Genomic DNA, 19,061 nt, shown 5'->3' on the forward strand with positions numbered 1-19,061 from the left:
GCGTGAAGAGCACGGTTAATGTCATAAACATCAGATGCATTATGACTATGGTATACATAAATAATCCTATAAACACCCCAAAAAGAAATACTTAAAGTCAAAGAGCTGTCCTGCTGTAACGGGAAAACATCTCAGTGTTTCACCATAGGTCTGATCTTCAGGCATCTCACAGAAAAAAATATTTCAGAGAGTATTTCAAATCGGACCATAAAACCTTACTGAAAACTCTAATGCTTTTAAGAGCTACACAGATTACTACAAAATACACTACAGCATGCACAGTGCTGTGAAAAAAGTATTGGCCCCATCCTGATCCTTCTGTTTTTATGTATATCTCATACTAAATAGTTCTAGATATTCAAGCGAAATACAACATAAAATAAAGGCAACCTGAGTAAACACACAATACAGTTTTTATTTATTAATTTTTTTTATTATTATTGAAGCAAAATCAATCAAAATTTATCACCCTTGTAAAAAATAAATTGCCCCCTTATACATAAAATCTGGTCGTGAGACCTTTAGCAGCAATAACTGCAACTAAACACTTCTGATAACTGGAGATCAGTGTTTCACAGCGCTGTGGTGGAATTTTGGCCCACCCGTCTTTGCGGAACTGCTTTAGTTCAGCAACACTGAAGGGTTTTCGAGCATGATCTGCCCGTTTAAGGTCCTGACACAACATCTCACTTGGTTCAAGTCAGGACTTTGACTATACCACTCCAAAACGTTAATTTTGCTTTTTTTTTTTTTTTTTTTTTTTTAGCCATTCACAGACTGAAGGCCGGACATTCTCCTTTAGGATTTTCTGGTAGAAAGCACAGGCCCGGACTGGTCATCGGGAGCACCGGGAGTATTATCTACTGTATAGTTATAATAATAAGTAATTTAGCAGACGAATATCCAAATTTATGTACAGTACATTTAGGGAGTCATCCATGTTGTTACTTTAAATGTTGAAGTTACAAATACAGCTAGGGTAAACAACAGCAGCAGCAGCAAGAGCAAAAAAGGCATAAAAGGCAACATCATGTTCAATATTAGGATTTTTCTAAATAGAGATTGTCATGATGTAGTTAGAATTGTACTAACAGATATTTAGGTTATTTAGAAAATGATGTCTGCACATATGTGAGGTTGAAAACAACTTTTTCCTCCCATTTTTCACAATAAGGTGGAGAGAGTCAGCCTGGCACTAGCTCTGTGCAGCGGTCACACTTCAGGGTCAACCTGAGATAACAGGTAGAGGTCAAATAAAAGAAATTAAATATGCTTTAATATATTTGTAGGAAATATAGTAAGGTTGCACACGGTGGTTTAGTGGTTAGCACGTTCGCCTCACACCTCCAGGGTCGGGGGTTTGATTCCCACCGTGGCCCAGTGTGCGCGGAGTTTGCATGTTCTCCCCATGCTGTGGGGGTTTTCTCCGGGTACTCCGGTTTCCTCCCCAGTCCAAAGACATGCATGGTAGGCTGATTGACATGTCCAAAGTGTCTGTAGTGTATGAATGCGGGTGTGAGTGTGTATGTGATTGTGCACTGCGATGGATTGGGACCCTGTCCAGGGTGTACCCCGCCTTGTGCCCGATGCTCCCTGGGATAGGCTCCAGGTTCCCCCGTGACCCTGAAGGAAGGATAAGCGGTATAGAAGATGGATGGATGGATGGATGGATATAGTATGGTTAAATCTCAGGTATTTTAAGTATTTTTAAGTCTAAAAAAAAACAAAAAAACACATTGCCCTAATATCATTCTTAATTTAGATTCTGTGCTCACAAATTACCGTGCGGTTTTCCAAAAGTGTCCATAGCAGTAGACCTGGTAAAGAAGTGACAGATATATGAAAAATGGCAGTCAAAAAGTGTCTTCTGCATTTAATGTACCTTTGTGAGTGAAAAGTAGAGAGTCATTGGAAGTTTTGCACTTCTGGTGTTTGTTAAATGCTTGGCAGACCCATGTAAGCTGATATAAATTAGGACTGCTTCACTACCTCTACGTTGCTTGTTTATGTTTTTATGTGAGGCCATACTGTGTGTAATAAATTGAATTTAGGAAAGAAAAAATTCAGACAAGCCTTAATGTTCTTCTGGGTTAGCAGTGGTTTTCACCTCACCATCTTCCACGGATGCCATTGTTCCCCAGTGTCTTTCTGATAGTGGAGTCATGAACAGTGACCTTTATTGATGCAAGAGAGGCCTGTAGGTCCTTTGATATTGTCCTTGGCTCTTTTGTGACTTCCTGGATGAGTAGTTGCTGTGCTCTTGGAGGAATTTTGGAAGGTCGGCCACTACTGTGCCGAGTTTTTCCCATTTGGAGATAACGGATCTCAGTGTGGTTCTTCAGAGCCCCAGAGCCTTTGAAATAGCTTTGTAACCCTTCCCAGACTGATGTATTTCAATCACCTTCTTCCTCATCCTTTCTGGAATTTCTTTCAACTTTGCCATAGTGTGTTCCTGCGTAAGACCTTTTAACCAACTTCATGATGTTGTAAAAGTTCTATTTAAGTGCTGATTTGATTGAACAGTTAACATGATTTGTTTAACTCGATACGAAGTACGCACACAAGTATGAAAACATCCTGAAACGCTTATGAAAAAACTTATAGTACTTTCTGCTAATAAAAGCATTTTATTACAAAACGTATAAAAACCAGTACAAATTATTAATGCAACATATAAAACACAAGGTATAAAATTCTCCCCACTTAACTTCCACTTAGTGTGATATTCATTCGCTCGGAGAACTAGAACTCTGAACCTAATAATAGTAATTAAATAATAATAATAATAATAATAAAGAATTATTCATATTCTAATTTTACATAGGCCACAGGTAACCCTGTTGCTTGGCAACATAATCTGCACTTATCCCATGAAGGAGATTTTGTTAGCACTGATGCATTCATAGTGGCTTCTTCTTCAGTCCAAAAACAGCGATAAGCAGGATCATCTCATACAAGGCTGGGATTACACTGAAAGAGCAAAGGACCGAAAGAGAGGGATATAAGAACGTCTTTCATGTCTTTATACAAACATTTGCATATATGCAAGAAATATGTGACAAGGAAAGGAGGAAACTGAATATGAATATGTATATATTCTGAATAAATTATTCAGAATGAACAGATCACATGTTCTAAATGGAAACATTATATATGTATATATAGGAGACGTTGTTGTTGTTATTTTTAAGAAAGCTTGGCAGAAAGGTTCACAGGGCCTTTGGTTGAGACTAGAGGTGTGCATGTGGGAGGTTTTTAGTTTCATGCAGGCATGAGTGAATGGTGAGATAAACAGGGATGTGTCTCATAGGGATGTGTGCTAAGTCCACTACTCTACTGCCTCTATACATATGACTATTTCCACATACTCCTCCAATCACCTTACAAAATTCACAAATGACACTACAGTGATTGGACTCATTTCTGGAGGCGAAAAGGTCCGAAAACTGACATAATGGTGCTCTGAAAACAACCAGTCGCTAAACACAAAGAAAACCAAAGAACTCGTCTTAGACTTCAGGAAGTGCAGAGCTGACACCCCTTCCATCTTCATAAATGGAGGCTGTGTGGAAAGAGTTTGCAGTTTTAAATTCCTGGGAGTCCACATATTTGACAGTCTCTCCTGGTCTGCAAATACGACAGCTGCTGTTAAAAAGGCACAGCGGCGCTTGCACTTCCTGCGAGACCTAAAGAAAATCCATCTGTGTCCAAAGCTACTGGTGGCCTTCTACCGCTCTGCTACAGAGAGTGTTTGAACATACTGCCTCTCAGTGTGGTATGGGGGCTGCTCAATAGCAGACAAAAAAGCTCTACAGAGGGTCATCAACACAGCGCAGAACATCATTGGCTGCCCTCTCGCCTCACTACAAGACATTGCAAACACCCGCTACCATCCAGAGCAAAAAACATTGTTAAGGACTCTTCCCACACCGGTCACTACCTGTTTGCCCTCCTGCCCTCGGGAAGGTGATACAGCGCAATTAAAACACACACTGCCAGATTCTTGAACAGTTTAAAAAGCCATCCAGTCTAAAAGCCATCCAATCTAAAAGCCATCCAGTCCCTAAACTAAGGACTATTTGCACTATTTATATACGACACTTACTGTGGACTCTGCAATAACTGTTTGAAACCCTTAAAACTTGCACTTTCTAATTTTACCTGCTGAATTTAGGTTTATGTGTGGAATATGATTGTGTGGTTTATATGTGTGCATGTATTGTGGCACTGCGGAGCAGTTTCTGAAATTTCGTTGAATTTCAATGCACTGAAAGTTACTGCCTGGTCAACTCTTCAATTTGTTAGAGAATTATTGAGGGCAGGTACAAACATACAAACAGATATAAAAACTGTGCAAGGATTAAAAAGTCTCATGGACATCTCTAGTAGAGATCAGTTATGAACTCGGATGATGTAGCTGAGGTTGAGGAACTCTCAGAGCCACCATGTTAACAGTGCTGTCATTTCTACCTCTTTTTCAGCGTTTTATCAATGTTTCCACTGGTACAGTGGTAGAGTTCATATTTCATTCGTTTAAAAAAAACCCTTCCTGTTCAGGCCTTTGGGTTTAAATCCAAATACAGATACAGACACAGATATTTAGAGCTCTAAACAGACACAGACAGTGGCGTTGTTACAACCCTACTGCTGACTCAGACTCACCTGCAGAAGCCAAAGATCCACCAGTAGATGCTGCAAGTCCACTGCTCAAACAGAAAGAAAAGCAGTGCAACAGAGCCGCTTGCATGACATGCTGTAGCTGAATATTCACTGTCAGGAAAGTAACATTGCATCCTATAATTACCCAGTTACACTTCTGTGATAATTGTGTACTAATCCGATAGTAATTATCATTATTGTACCATTGCTAAGTCATTATTGCCAATTTCACACTGTAATCTAATTAGCACGTAGTATAAGTCAGCTGTTATGCACATATACAGTCCCTTCTGAAACCATTGGAAATCGGAACGCAAGGCCAATTCAGGACATTTTGGGTTTGAGATCAAAAGATGAATATGAGTTTAGAATTTCGGCTTTTGTTTCTTGGTGTTTATATGTAGATGTGTTAAACGACATGTTATCAGACCACCCAATTTGTAGGTGGGCAAAAATATTGCAATATGTGACTGACAACTGGTGTTTCTTGTTACCCAGGTGTGTCCTGTTGGATTGATAGAAGTCTGCGAAGACTGCATTTGTTGTTTAAAAGGATAAACCAAAATGAAGACTAAAGAGCTGTCTGTGGGAGGAAAGCAAGCCCTTTTGAGAGCTGAGAAATGAGACAAAATCAATCAGAGGCACTGCACAAACACTGGGCATAAACAATGCAACAATTTGGAATGCCCTGAAAAAGAAAGAAACCAGTGGTTTACTGAGAAACAGACAGTGAATGGGTCGGCCAAGGAAAACAACAACGGCTGATGACAGAAACATTGTGAGAGCTGTGAAGAAAAACCCAAAAACAAAAGTCAGTGACATCACCACCTACCTCCACAGGGCAGGGCTGAAGGTATCACAATCCACCATTCGAAGAAGACTTGCGAGAGCAGAAATATAGCGGCCATACCACAAGATGCAAACCACTCATCGGCAGTAGGAATCGGAAAGCCAGATTGGAATTTGCGAAGAAATATAGAGACGCGCCACAAAAGTTCTGGAACCAAGATTAACCTCTACCAAAGTGATGGAAAGGCCAAAGTGTGGAGAAAGAATGGATCTGCTCATGATCCTAAACATACAAACTCGTATGTGAAACATGTTGGAGGTAGTGTCATGGCTTGGGTTTGCATGGCTGCTTCTGGAACGGCCTCACAAATCTTTCTCGATGAAGTAACTCATGAAATGAATTCAGGAGAGTTTCAGACAGGTGTAATGCATGACAGACAACATCCTGCCATGCTCTGTGACATGTACTGTATACAATGCTGAGGAAACCCATGGGCCTTGATTTCGGATCAAGATGGCATTCCAATACAGGAGCTTCAGCCACAAAGCCTGCTCAACTGGATGTGTTTCAACAGTGATTAAAGTGACGTCTGTATTTAGACATATGAGAAAGATGTCAATGAATAGGGATGGATATTGTGACGGAAAGAGCACATTACATGACCATGCTGCTCATGCATTAGTGCAATATGTGAGGAAAAACAGAAGAGCGACTATCATCCCGGATATGAACGGACTTTCAGCAAAAACAGTACATAGAGAGAGAGACATTTGCAGTGCATGAATCCCTCATTACAATGATGAATGCACACTTCATAAGCACTGATCTACAGAGACGCAGAAAAAAGTGATCTGGTCAAAGGAGAATTATTCTTCATGATTTTCTTCACAAAGAGAGAGGTACAGGGCTGAATACCTGATCCCTACAGTTAGGGGGCTCGACATGTCTGTTACGCATTGGGGAAGATTTTGCTGACATGGTTTGGGTCCACATGTCCCCTAAGAAGGAACAAATCAATACAAATTTCTTCTGACTGATCACTATCCTATGATGAAACATTTCTATCCAAGATGACCCTGTCCCCATCCACAGGGCATGAGGGCTCACTGAATAGTCTGATAAGTATGAAAATGATATAAGGAGACAGAATCATCTATAATCACTGGCTTGTGGTGTCCCCACGAATGACTAATTTCTTACCCTGTGTGTGTATTACCCTGTATGGATTGAAATGATGACATTACAGGTAAGGATGCATAAAAGTCCTTGGTTGTTGTTGAACATGGAGGCTCCAGAGAAAAACCCAGCGAGTTCTATAGCAAACAGACCCAGGGTCACGGATAAGGCCACCACCAGCCTGCACACACAAGAGAACGGGAAATGGAGCAATGATGAAGAGCAGACCGTGAGCAAAAAAAAGGAGTAATACAATTATAACACAAGAAGCCAACACTGAAGAACTACTGCCAAACAAGGACTACAGATTCAGAATAACATTAGGTCAAATCATGAATATAATAATAGTGTATCAGAATAGCACACAATGAAAGGTCTTCTAGTGTTAGGATTTATAGTGGTATAATACAGACATTATCATACTGTGAATTTAAAAGCTCCAGTATGTCAGGTTTGTTTTTGTTAAAAAAAATTAATAAATAAAATAAAAAGATCACACAGTACAAGGTGAGACCCGGCAGCCAATCAGAGAGCAAGAGAGAGTCTAATATTATGAATGACTACATTTACATGCACATCAATATTCTGATATTAATCAATATTAATCGTAATTTAGCAATATTCTGATTAGTATTGAGTCATGTAAACGCCGCAATCCGATTGCCCGATTCAGATTAAGACAATACACTGAATCCCACCCCTGGAATATGCCTGTTTTAATTGGAAACTTGTTGCATGTAAACACCTTATTCAGAAAATCCTCTGAAAGGCGATTATATATGCGCATGCTCGGTTCGCAAGGACTTGTGGGTGCTAACAGATGCTTAGGTGTAGGCTAGGTATTTAGGAATGGCAACCCAGGCATACTTACTACAACGATGTATACGGGAATACGCATATAAACATCGTATTCGGAATATGGCGGCAATATGAATGTAAACCTTAAGTGGAATTTGACGTGCATATAAACGAAGCCACAAAGAGCAACAGGTAACAGGTGTATTGTTCTGTAATTTAGTGGAAAGCTAGTAAATGATCGTTATCTGATTTATCCTTGTTCTAGAATGTGTATTGTTCCCCAGTTGTCAAGTTCTTTCAGGTAAAGTTGTTCTCTACACTGTATTTTTTGCTAGTTGGCTAGATTTAGCATGATAGCTTAATATCCTTTGCCCGTGAAACCGCTTTTTCCCCCACATTCCAGCGGCAGAAACATGCCATGTGATTACAGAGAGCGGATCAAACCTTTCCCTTTCAACCAGAGCTTAGAGTATAATTTAATTAGCAAATTCTCTGTGTTATATGCTGTTTATGATTCTGCATAACGAGCATATTTACACAGGCAGATGGTTGATGGATCTGAAGTTGGGAAATGCTGACAAGCTAGAAAACAAGATACTCCATGTGCATGCTCTTTTCTGATTGTCAACTTGTTTTGTTTACTTCCATTCCTCGTCTCAGCGACCAGCAACAGATCTGTCTCCCCTACAAGCCTGCGATGCCGATTTAGCTGAACAGGGGGCTGACAAGGGTCTAGTAGTGCAAGTGGCGCTACAAATGCTTGTCAACTGATCATGTGTTAAGACCCTGTGATGCGTTGGATCAGACATCTCTCTCGACAAACTCTTACCGTACGTCCTCTATATTATATTCTTCAACTGTATAGGTCAGTGGCAGACAAGCTTTCACACTGTTCTCCTGTAGGATAACCAGAGACAAAAACAATGATCAGGATTATCACAGTCTCTCATAAACGTAGCCGATGGGACACGTTTTATTTAGCCAGTTTTTGAGAAGTGGTAAAGGAAAACCAGATCAGGTTTACTGTATAGCCTTTAATCAGAAATTCTGTGTTAGTGTGTGCATGGAGCTAGTGAGCATGGCATTCCTGTGTGTAGTTAAGTCATTAATGAGGCTCAGCCCTACAGAAGGAGACTGACCCTGGACCAGAATATGGTGATGACTATGACCAGGTGGGTAATAAGGGTGAGGAATCGGGCAGGAACCAGGCTGCTTATCGCCCACATTGATCTAGAAGGAATAAAACAGATGTTGCCACTTGACAAACCATTTATCTTTAACTTGGTAAGCTGGCTACTTAGTTTGTCATCCTTGAGGACACTATAATGTCACAGACTAAATACATAAAGAATCAGTTATAATGCAGTAATTATACACTGCCATGAGCACAATATAGTAAGCTATGACGCAGTCCATTAAATCTGATAACTAGAAGGCATTAGTAGCAAACGGCTACCAATATAATCAGACCAACGTACCTGCACGTATATCTGGACTAAAGTGTTCCTGGAATACAAAATATAATACAGGAACAAATTAATATTATTTTTAAATCGACTAAATTGCCGGTATGTAGCTACACAAAACAAAATTCGAACAGAAACCAAGCCGGAAGTGAAGCATGGACGCGCGGATGTTTTCGCCGTTGTTATGAACAACGCAAATCCCACGCGCTCTCAGTGGCTGCGTGAGGCGCTTCTGAGATGGCGCAAGATGGCGGCCGTGTGTGGAAAGCCGAAAGTGTCACATTTCTGTACAAAACAAGAGCGTTTGACTTTTATTGCAGCGTTAAAAGAAATAAACAAATAAATACACAAAACCAACGGCGTTTAGGCAGTTTCACGCCGTTAATTACTTAGAAATTATACTTAAGTGAAAGTATAGATAACGTGTTTAAATCTTAATTAAAACCGGCAACAGAAACCATAACAGAAATTATAATGTTTTCCAGTACAAATATCATTACAAACCATCTGATAACCATTAAAATCATCACCATTATTGGTCCTTAATGGTATCCACGAGACAAAACATGCCACCAATAGACGGCAACCAGTAGAGACTCATAGGGACCATTATAGTTTCCATTAAAATCAATACAATTCCCATTCTAACAATTAAAAACCAAGTTCTATGAGGGTTTCTATTGTTTTGTTGTTGTTGTTGTTGTTGTTGTTGTTGTTGTTTCTTTCAGCAGGGTACTGAAGTATTAAAAGTTAAACAGTTACCTGACAAAAGTTATTTGAGTTATTAAGTTGAGTTATTAAGGTTTTCATGTTAAAAGTAACTTTCATTACATATCTAAAAGTGTTAGAATATGATTTTTGTTCAACATGGTTTTGTCTGAAAATATTATTCTATCTCTGCAATATTGCGTATTTTTATATGGAATTTTTATGTGGTATTTAAAGCATTATCCATTGGTATTTTAAGTATAGTGTAAGAACAGTTGAATTAATTTTAAGTATAAGGACATTGTTGAATCGATTTAATCGAATTAACTGTCATGAAAAAGAAAAATCCAAAGGCAAAAAATTACAAATAAAGTGTATAACTACAGAAGCAAACACCATCCCACTGAGCCATGGCATTGTGGTTGTTTTGTAACAGTTTTAAATAAAGACTGGCAATGGCAAACTTGGGAAAATGCCAAACAGTCCAGTGTGAATTGAATAGAAGAGTGGTTCAAAAATGTTCTAAGTAGTACACCTGTAGAGATGATGTCATACCTGTCCCAAATCCCAGCACTGTCAAGCTGCCACCACTGGGCCTTTGAGCCCGGTTCATCAGCTAGTAGCCTAGGTTTTGTTACATGGAAGCTGAGGTAATATAGCTGCCAATATATGACATAATCAGAAAAGGATTCATCATAAAACTTGCCTCGGGTGCTGTCACTGTTTGTAGGACTACCAGACCAATAAAACATAAAACTTTTCTAACTTGGTAAGTTTGGTGTCCCTAGCCAAGAGGATGCACAACTGAGCTATGGGTTTAGCTGCTACAGTGCCATGCAAAGTACATTATCTTTCCTTATGCTCTGCTCATATCATGCTCATGTAAATTGGAACTCATATAGACACCCCTCCGTTCATATAAGATATAAAATTACAACCCTACTGTCTTCTTTTACTGACGTTCAGTTACATAGTGACAAACCGCTCCAAGTGGAGAATTATTTGGGACTAAAGAAAAAATCTTCGGGGCTGCAGCCCTCAATGCCCAGGTCAGGCTACAATCCTGCCTTAAGCAAGGCCCTTAACCCTTAAATGCTCAGTTGTATAAATTAGAGAAATGTAAGTCGCTCTGGATAAGGGCATCTGCCAAATGCCATAAATGTAACTGTTTCATACTGTAGTATGCTGTTTTGGAGCCTGTTCAGAGTTCTGAACAGATTTACTGATCTACAAGCGATTGTGGCATTTGAACTATATGGATACTAGGTGGTTTTCATATCTATGATAAATCTATGGGCATGACAAGCATCTATACTGTATAAGTAGGCCTGTTAGATGTGTATCTAATCTGTTCAACTCTCAGGATTAACTGTCTATTGCACTTGCCTGCAGCTCTCCCTGCTGGTCAGATTGGCATACCTCAGCCATATACAGTATACTGCTTGGCACGGGTGGACATAGTACTGGAAAGTTATACTTGAGTGAAAGTATAGATCAGTGGCTCTCAAAGGTTTTCAGCGTGAGACCCCCCTTCTGAAACGTGCATCCCTTTTATGGCTCCCCAGGGTCGTCAGTGCTTTCCACACTAGGTTCTACTGTATTAACTTTCTCAGCTAAGAGACTACATCCTCTATTTTAAATAGTCTTAAGTTTTATCAGCGTGTGGCTAACAGTAACATTGCTACAGGTAACATTCATTTAAAACAAAAAATAATGCTCTAGAATTTGTATGCGGCCCTCCTGGCACCATCTGACCCCCCCCCCCTCCCCCCGTGGGCCACGGCCCCCAGTTTGAGAACCACTGGTATAACTAATGTATTAAAATTTTACTCAATTAAAAGTGGAAGTATCCAGCCAAAAATGTACTCGTTCTATCTCTGAAATATTGTTTCAATACTTACAGTTAGCTAGAATTTGACTTGCAGCCTAGCCAGTCATCAATTATGGAATTGATGCTAGTCTAATCTAGCATTAGTAAAACAAACAAACAAACAAACAAACAAACAAGCCAGTTAATGTTAGCAAATTATCCAAAAAAATTACCTCAGTGTGCTTTTTCAAATTAGATGGAGTTCATGCCTTCTAGGGATGTGAAGGAGATGAATAATTTTATATGAGTCTTCGCTTACACCAGCATATTTAAACATTTTACTGAGGTAGAACCAGATAGGTTGATCATCAAATTCCACACTGCAGTCCAGTGATTTATCCATCTTCAAACAAACACGGATAACTATAGTTTTAACTACACTGCTGCTGGCAAAATCAACAACACTGGCAAATTTTCCCTTTAGGATTTCCAAAGTCTCTCTGATCTAGTGTTTGGGTTACAATTTGTAAGAGATGATGAAGGATTAATAAAATAACACCCATTCATACACTACGGACACTTTAGACATGCCAATCAGCCTACCATGCATGTCTTTGGACTGGGGGAGGAAACCCCCGCAGCACGGGGAGAACATGCAAACTCTGCACACACAGAGCCATGGGAATCGAACCCCGACCCTGGCGGTGTGAGGCAAACGGGCGTTACATCATTAAATGTATGTATATATATATATATGTATGTATATCCATACATATATATATATATATATATATATATATATATATATATATATATATATATATATATATATATATATATATATATATATATATAGCTTCAATATATACTGTAGAAATTGGTCAATTAATCAGTTAATATAATTATTTACTTGTTTATACATGTAAAAATGTTTAAAATGCATGTTTAATATTTATGTATTTAATTAATTAAAGAGATATTATTTACAGGACTTTACAGGACTTACAGGACCACCGAGTGGATTAATCTGATGGCTGCAAATAAAACACATCCAGTGAGAATTTGGGCTGTGTTCCAAACCTCATTCTATGCAATGAAATAGGATGGCTAAACAGGAATGACACCAAAGTGGTACTTATTTAGCTTGCATTATTTAGCAGGGCTGAATGCAGTTTGGGAACCTGGAGAACCATGTTTTATAGTGTTTCTTTTATATATATATATATATATATATATATATATATATATATATATATATATATATATATATATAGTATGTCACTTATTCCATTAAAATATTTATGAACCACAGCGTATAACGGTACAAATAAACTATTTTTGAAGTTCACTTAAATGTACACCTTAAGTGTGTGTTACTTTCGGTTCCCATTTCTTACTCAGTATCAGCGAATTTATTTACTGAGATGGGATAAGACCATTTTTAAACATCTAAAGCATCATTTATTCATTCATCATCCTGTAAACGCTTTATTCTACTCAGGGTTGCAGTGGATCGAGGTGTGAGGCAAGAACACACTCCGGATAGCACAATGCACACACTCATTCACATACTAATCCACACCTATGTGGCATTTTAGAGAACCCTGAAGAAACCCATGTGGACATGGAGGAGAACATGCATAGAAACTTTACACAGTTGGTAATGTGAGCTCAGAATTGCTGCATCACTGTGCTGCCCACATTTAAGTAATGTTTTTTTTAAATCCAATTATGAAAATTACTTAAAAATATATATATATTTCTCAGAGTTAGGAGGGCTAAATGGACTGGAATAAAATGGGTGTGACGTTGGACGTTCGATATTCGCGTATATGCGGAAAATAAGGGACCGTCTCTAAAGTTACATCCATTGTTAAACACGTTTCTAAATTCAATATCGTTTGAAGGGAATGAGGTACAGTCATATAACCAACTGGAAAGTGTTCATCTAGGTGTCAGCTATCATGCACACCTTTTAGATTTTTTATATTTATTAAAATAAGCTATTAAATCATATGTAAATTAGATATGAATTTCACTACCATAGACAAAATATACCATAATTTAAAGCTCAATAGCACGTGAAGGGAATGATGTACAGGCACACAACCATCTGTACAGTGTTCATCTAGGTGTCAGGTATGACACACACCTTTTAGATTTCTGATATTTAATAAAAGAAACTATTAAATCATGTGTAAATTTTGCCATATATTTCACTACAGAATGGGCTCATACACAAAATATACCATAATTTAAAGCTCAATAGCATTTGAAAGGAATGACATACAGTCACACAACCAACTGGAAAGTGTTCATCTAGGTGTCACCTATAATGCACACCTTTTAGATTTCTGATATTTAGTAAAATATGGTATTAAATCATATGTAAATTAGATATGAATTTCACTACAGAATGGGCACAAAATATACCATTATTTAAAGCTCAATAGCATTTGAAGGGAATGACGTACAGTAACACATCCATCTGTACAGTGTTCATCTAGCTGTCATCTATCATGCACACCTTTTTAGATTTTTGATATTTATTATAATAAGCTATTAAATCATATGTAAATTAGATATGAATTTCACTATAATAATAATGCCACATTTTGCATATGGGCCCATTTGGTTTTGAAATTCATATCTAATTTACATATGATTTAATCGTTTATTTGATTAAATATCAGAAATCTAAACGTTGTGCATCATGTGAATGTGTATGTGATTGTGCCCTGCGATGGATTGGCACCCTGTCCAGGGTGTACCCCGCCTCGCACCCGATGCTCCCTGGGATAGGCTCCAGGTTTCCCCATGACCCTGAAAAGGATAAAGCGGTATAGAAGGCGGGTGGATGGAGGGATCATACCTGACACCTAGATGAACACTTTCCAGTTGGTTGTGTGACTGTACATCATTCCCTTCAAATCCTATTGAGCTTTAAATTATGGTATATTTTGTGTATGAGCCCATGCAGTAATAAAATACATGGCAATTTTTATAAGATAAGATAAGATAAGATCAGATAACCTCTATTGATCACACACTGGGGAAATTCCCTCGTTACAGCAGCTCAATTACACAAAAAACAGATAGGAAAGAATACACATTAAATAGGAATAGAATTGAAATAAAGTATCTATCTATCTATCTATCTATCTATCTATATATATATATATATATATATATATATATATATATATATATATATATATATATATATATATATATACAATAGGAATAGAAAAATAAGAATTAAATTAGTAAAAAAAAAATAATAATGGTAATATGTACACTATGGACACCTCAATGTATGTGTATAATTTGAATATGTGCAGATGTGTAACACCTTGTTTATATACATGAGTGGATAAATGGATTATTAATAGAGGGCTGAACAACAAATAATAATAATGTGTGGGTTGCTGATGCAAAAAAAAACCTGTTAGCAGTGCTACATTATGTTGTTGTTGCATTAAAGAGTCTGACTGCTGTAGGGATGAACGACCTGCGGTAGTGCTCTTTCTTGCACTGAGGGTGCAGCAGTCTGCTGCTGAAGGAGCTCAGGGACCCCAGAAACTCATACAGGGGGTGAGAGGAATTGCTCCTGATAGACGCCATCTTAGCTAACATCCTCCTCTCCCCCACCACCTCTAAGATGTCCAGAGGGTAGACCAGGACAGAGCTAGCCCTCTTGACCAGTTTGTTGAGGCGTTTCCTGTCCCTCTCTGTGCACCCAACTTCCCAGCAAACTACTGCATAGAAGATAGCAGATGCTACCACAGTGCCATAGAAAGTTTTAAGCAGGGTCCTGCACATACCAAAGGACCTCAGTCTCCTCAGCATATATGATTTAATAGTTTATTTTATTAAATATAAAAAATCTAAAAGGTGTGCATTATAGCTGACACCTAGATGAACACTTTACAGTTGGTTATATAATTGTACGTCATTCCCTTCAAATGCTATTGAAGTTAGAAACGTGTTGAACAGTGTCGTGTGTAACTTTAGACACGGTCCCTTAATTTCCGCATATCCGCGAATATCGAACGTCCAAACATAAAACTTTATTCCAGTCTAAACGGCACCACAATCGCAGAATCACCCAGTTAGTGATGTGAGATCACTAACTAATAAGATCTCAGACAACACATCTAACATAGAGTTTAATCAATAAGAGCAGTTCGGTTAAATTTGTAATATCTGCCTCAGTGTATACAGCAGACTATTGATTACGGCGCCACACAGCGCGGGGACGCCCTCACCACCGCTTCAGTCACTCAGCCAGTGTGATATCGCGAGATATCGCGAGATTTATACCCTGTGCTTTGCTGCTGTAAAATGGTGAAGTTATGCTGAGAGGCGACGAGGTAAGTTGACGAAATTTGTGTGTGTGTGAGTCTGAGACCCGCGTTGTCTACTTTGAACGACTCCTAAGGACAGGGAAGCGGATTCGCCGCTATAAATTTCCACACACACCACGTTCTTAACAAGAGTGTTTTGGGGCGGCGTAAAGGTCTGGACATTGTACTGTATAAACCGCCATTTTTAATATGCGGTCTGCCTGAGGGGGAAGAGAGAGAGAGAGAGAGAGAGAGAGAGAGAGAGAGAGAGCGCGCGCGAGAGCGAGCGAGAGCGAGCGCTGTGGTGTCGTGGGGAATGCACGCGCTTAGCTCGCTCGTGCGTGTGCGCGCGGGCGCTCAGCACAGTCTGATCACTGTGATCCAGGGTGGGTTTGTTTTTATTTTACATAACCAGAGACTGCACTGCGGGTGGTCAGGAGCGAGTATTGTTGGCATGTCACAGTTTGGGATTTTCTTTCTAAGATAACGGAGGAAATGTAGTTTGAGACAGCTCGCGAGGAGGTCTAAAGCATGTGCTCGTGCTAGCCATGAGCCCCGACTGAAGAGAAAATTATTCTCCTGGCATTACTATTACAATGTACTACTACTACTCGTGTATGTAGACTGTATTTATTCTTAAATTTGAACAGATCAGAAACGGCTCGTCATTCACATAATAGCATGCACGCTTGCATCCATCTCATGAGTCACCCATACAATCAATCATATCTTTTAGAGCTATGATGTATCATAACATATCATAGTTGTATATTTTGCATATTTGCATTGCATATTTCATACGAACATTATGACTATATATCATAGCATTTATGTATGCTATGTGGCCAAAAGTCTGTGCACAGCTAACCATTACACCCGTATGTGAATGTTGAACATCCCATTCCAGATTTAGTCACACTTTGCTGTTATGATAACCTCCACTCTTCTGGGAAGGCTTTCTATTAGATTTTGTAATTTGGCTGTGTGGATTTGTGTTCGTTCAGACACCAGAGCATTAGTGAGATCAGGCAGTGACGTTGAGGAGGTCTGGGGTGCAGTCACGTTCCAGTTCATCCCAAAGGTGTTTGCAGGACACTCGAGATCTTCCATTCCAGCCTTGGGAAACCATATCTTTATGGACCCGGTTTTGTGCACAGGCGCATTGTCGTGCTGGAGCAGGTTTGAGCCTCTTGGTTCCAGTGAAGCGAAATTGTAAAGTTACAGCATTCAAAGATATCGTATTCAATTGTGCGCTTCCAAGTTTGTGCCAACATTTTGGGGAAGAATCACATACCGTATGGGTGTGACAGTAAGGTGTCTACAAACTTTTGGCCGTACAGTCTATGTTTGAAATTATTTTAATAAAGCGAGACAAACATTAATTTAAACGTTCACATCACAGAAGTTTTGCTTGAGAAACACTGATAACCGAGTTGTTACAAGCTGTCTTGTGTAGGCGTTTGAACAAATCGAAAATGTACTACAATTTCAGGTGATTTACTGAATAAGCAACTTTATGGTTAAAAAAAAAAAACTCCTGGTGCAAATACGCGGTAAGTTTTCAGAGGAAAGTTGGCATCTGAAATTCAAACATTACTCCTAAAAAAATTGTTTCATAAATTTCCAAATAAGTTTAATAACATGACTTGATACTTGACAGACCTTTGTAAGATGGACTCTGCGGTTTGTTGTGGCTTTAGACACTTCTGCACTATTACAGCACTAGTTGGAGTGTGTGTGTGTGTGTGTGTGTGTGTGTGTGTGGTTGGTATGTTTTCATATCTCGGTGGGGACCAAATGATAGGACTTGACAAATTTGACTTAGTGGAGACAGTTGGCTAGTCCCCATGAACAAAAGTGTTCAAACCATAACTCCTTAACTGCATCTATAATTGAATAAAAACAAAACATTTAAAAGGTTTGCTTTTGTTTACTGAGATTAAGGTTATGGTTAATGTCTAGTATAGTATTAATTATGTCAGTACGTTTACATGGACAACAATAATCCAATATTAACCCGATTAACACAATACTCTGACTAAGAAACTACCATGTAAACAGTGATTATTGATTACCTTAATCCGATTAAAGTCATACTCGAAGTAAACATAAATCGAATTAAGACATGTGGAGTACTCCTGTTTTAGTCGCATTATCGACGTGCGTTACAGACATGTGCACACCTTAATCACACTATTAATATCGTGGGAGAGTTTTCGCTGCATTTTGCGACAGTTCACGGACACACACGGCAGTGCCCAACCGTCTTACGGTAAACAAGAAAGCACGTCTGCGTCCCAAACCGCGTACTTGCCTACTATGTGGGCCTATAGTAGGAGAAACACATGCATCTCGGCTGCTATATAGAAGGTAAATACGCAGTTTGGAATGCAGCCCACGGCTTCAAGCAGTCGTCTGTTAACACGTACAGCATGAAAAATAATTAACCGCACTTGAAGCGTTCGTGATTTTTAAAAAATAAAAACACCCAAAACTGTATACGGTCCCATAACGAAGACGAACTGTATGTTGATGCGTGAAATTCTGGAGGGAACGTCGGACGGTGTGGCACGGTGACGTGAATCGAACTATGTTCTAGAGCATGTAAAACGGGTACACGAAAGGAGTATTCTAAAAGCGACTCATGTAAACACCTTAATCACAATATTGTCTTATTCAGAGTAAGGTCAATAATTAGATTACTGCTGTCCATGTAAACGTGGTCAGTGTTAGGTCCTCAGGAGGACAGTAAGACACTGTGTGTGTGTGTGTGTGTGTGTGTGTGTGTGTGTGTGTGTTATTGCTCAGGCCTGTGTGCGGAATGATTCAGCGAGATATTCTGCGTTTCTCACTTGAATCCGACCAGCAGAGCGGCGAGAGCGCGCATGTCGGAAACCGTGTGTACGAGCATCTTGCTGGCGAATTTTCCTGCAAACAAACCGCGAGATTCTCATCAACACTCAGATTTTATTCGCCGAGTATGTACAACTACTGCATCCTACACCAATCTATCACTCGCCGCTGAGGGTTACGTGTGTGTGTGTATATATATATATATATGTGTGTGTATATATATATATATGTGTGTGTGCATGTGTATGTATGTGTGTGCTTGTGTGTTCGGACAAACGATTTCTAATGAGCGCAGGCTTTAGTAGGCCTCAGTGTAAGCCGGCCGCTCGAGTTACACAGCAAGCGCGTGTTGGTGAGACGTTTCCGGCTTTTGACGTGACCGGGGCATCGGCGTTTTATCCCGAGTCGCTTTTCTCTTCCTCGACCGTCGTCGGAGTGCGTTTGGTTTATTTGGT

General features: G+C 39.2%; 2 protein-coding genes across 17 annotated transcripts in view; one reads left to right on the forward strand and one right to left on the reverse strand.

Annotated features, from left to right (window-relative positions):
- Positions 1–2,576: 2,576 nt before the first annotated feature.
- tmem107l (transmembrane protein 107 like) lies at positions 2,577–9,164 on the reverse strand. Of its 5 annotated transcripts, none has more exons than XM_017488161.3 (6): positions 8,902–9,162; positions 8,563–8,653; positions 8,253–8,320; positions 6,666–6,806; positions 4,663–4,703; positions 2,579–2,970 (listed from the first exon to the last, which is right to left on the reverse strand). In XM_017488161.3, the coding sequence occupies exons 2-6, from the start codon at positions 8,647–8,649 to the stop codon at positions 2,966–2,968; spliced, it is 342 nt and encodes a 113-aa protein (XP_017343650.1). In that variant the 5' UTR covers positions 8,650–8,653; positions 8,902–9,162; the 3' UTR covers positions 2,579–2,965. The 5 variants fall into 5 exon arrangements, with proteins under 5 accessions (XP_053542405.1, XP_017343650.1, XP_047016407.1 ...); XM_047160451.2 differs by having other exon boundaries at positions 2,587–2,970; positions 4,663–4,770; positions 6,694–6,806; positions 8,902–9,160; XM_017488158.3 differs by having other exon boundaries at positions 2,590–2,970; positions 4,663–4,770; positions 8,902–9,158.
- A 6,518-nt stretch (positions 9,165–15,682) lies between these two features.
- The window catches only part of huwe1 (HECT, UBA and WWE domain containing E3 ubiquitin protein ligase 1), a 52,690-nt gene continuing 49,311 nt past the window's right edge, over positions 15,683–19,061 (forward strand). For 10 of the 12 annotated variants that reach the window (XM_017487014.3, XM_017487024.3, XM_017487020.3 and 7 more), the window contains exon 1: positions 15,683–15,780. The gene's annotated coding sequence lies outside the window, so the exon portion shown is untranslated. Of the gene's footprint in view, positions 15,781–18,570; positions 18,732–18,856; positions 19,060–19,061 lie in introns of those variants that run through there. The other 2 variants (XM_017487015.3, XM_017487016.3) reach the window with 2 other exon arrangements.

This window comes from Ictalurus punctatus, chromosome 15 (assembly GCF_001660625.3).
Source record: "Ictalurus punctatus breed USDA103 chromosome 15, Coco_2.0, whole genome shotgun sequence".
Lineage (NCBI taxonomy): Eukaryota > Metazoa > Chordata > Actinopteri > Siluriformes > Ictaluridae > Ictalurus > Ictalurus punctatus.

What these genes read in the sequence shown, in the direction of transcription:
- tmem107l (XM_017488158.3), bottom strand. Translation starts at nt 8,649, where the DNA reads ATGTGGGCGATAAGCAGCCTGGTTCCTGCCCGATTCCTCACCCTTATT. An exon ending in TCACCATATTCTGGTCCAGG is followed by an intron (nt 8,321 to 8,562) that starts GTCAGTCTCCTT and finishes GTTATCCTACAG; the next exon opens with GAGAACAGTGTGAAAGCTTG. An exon ending in ATCATTTCAATCCATACAGG is followed by an intron (nt 4,771 to 6,665) that starts GTAATACACACA and finishes CTTTCCTGACAG; the next exon opens with TGAATATTCAGCTACAGCAT.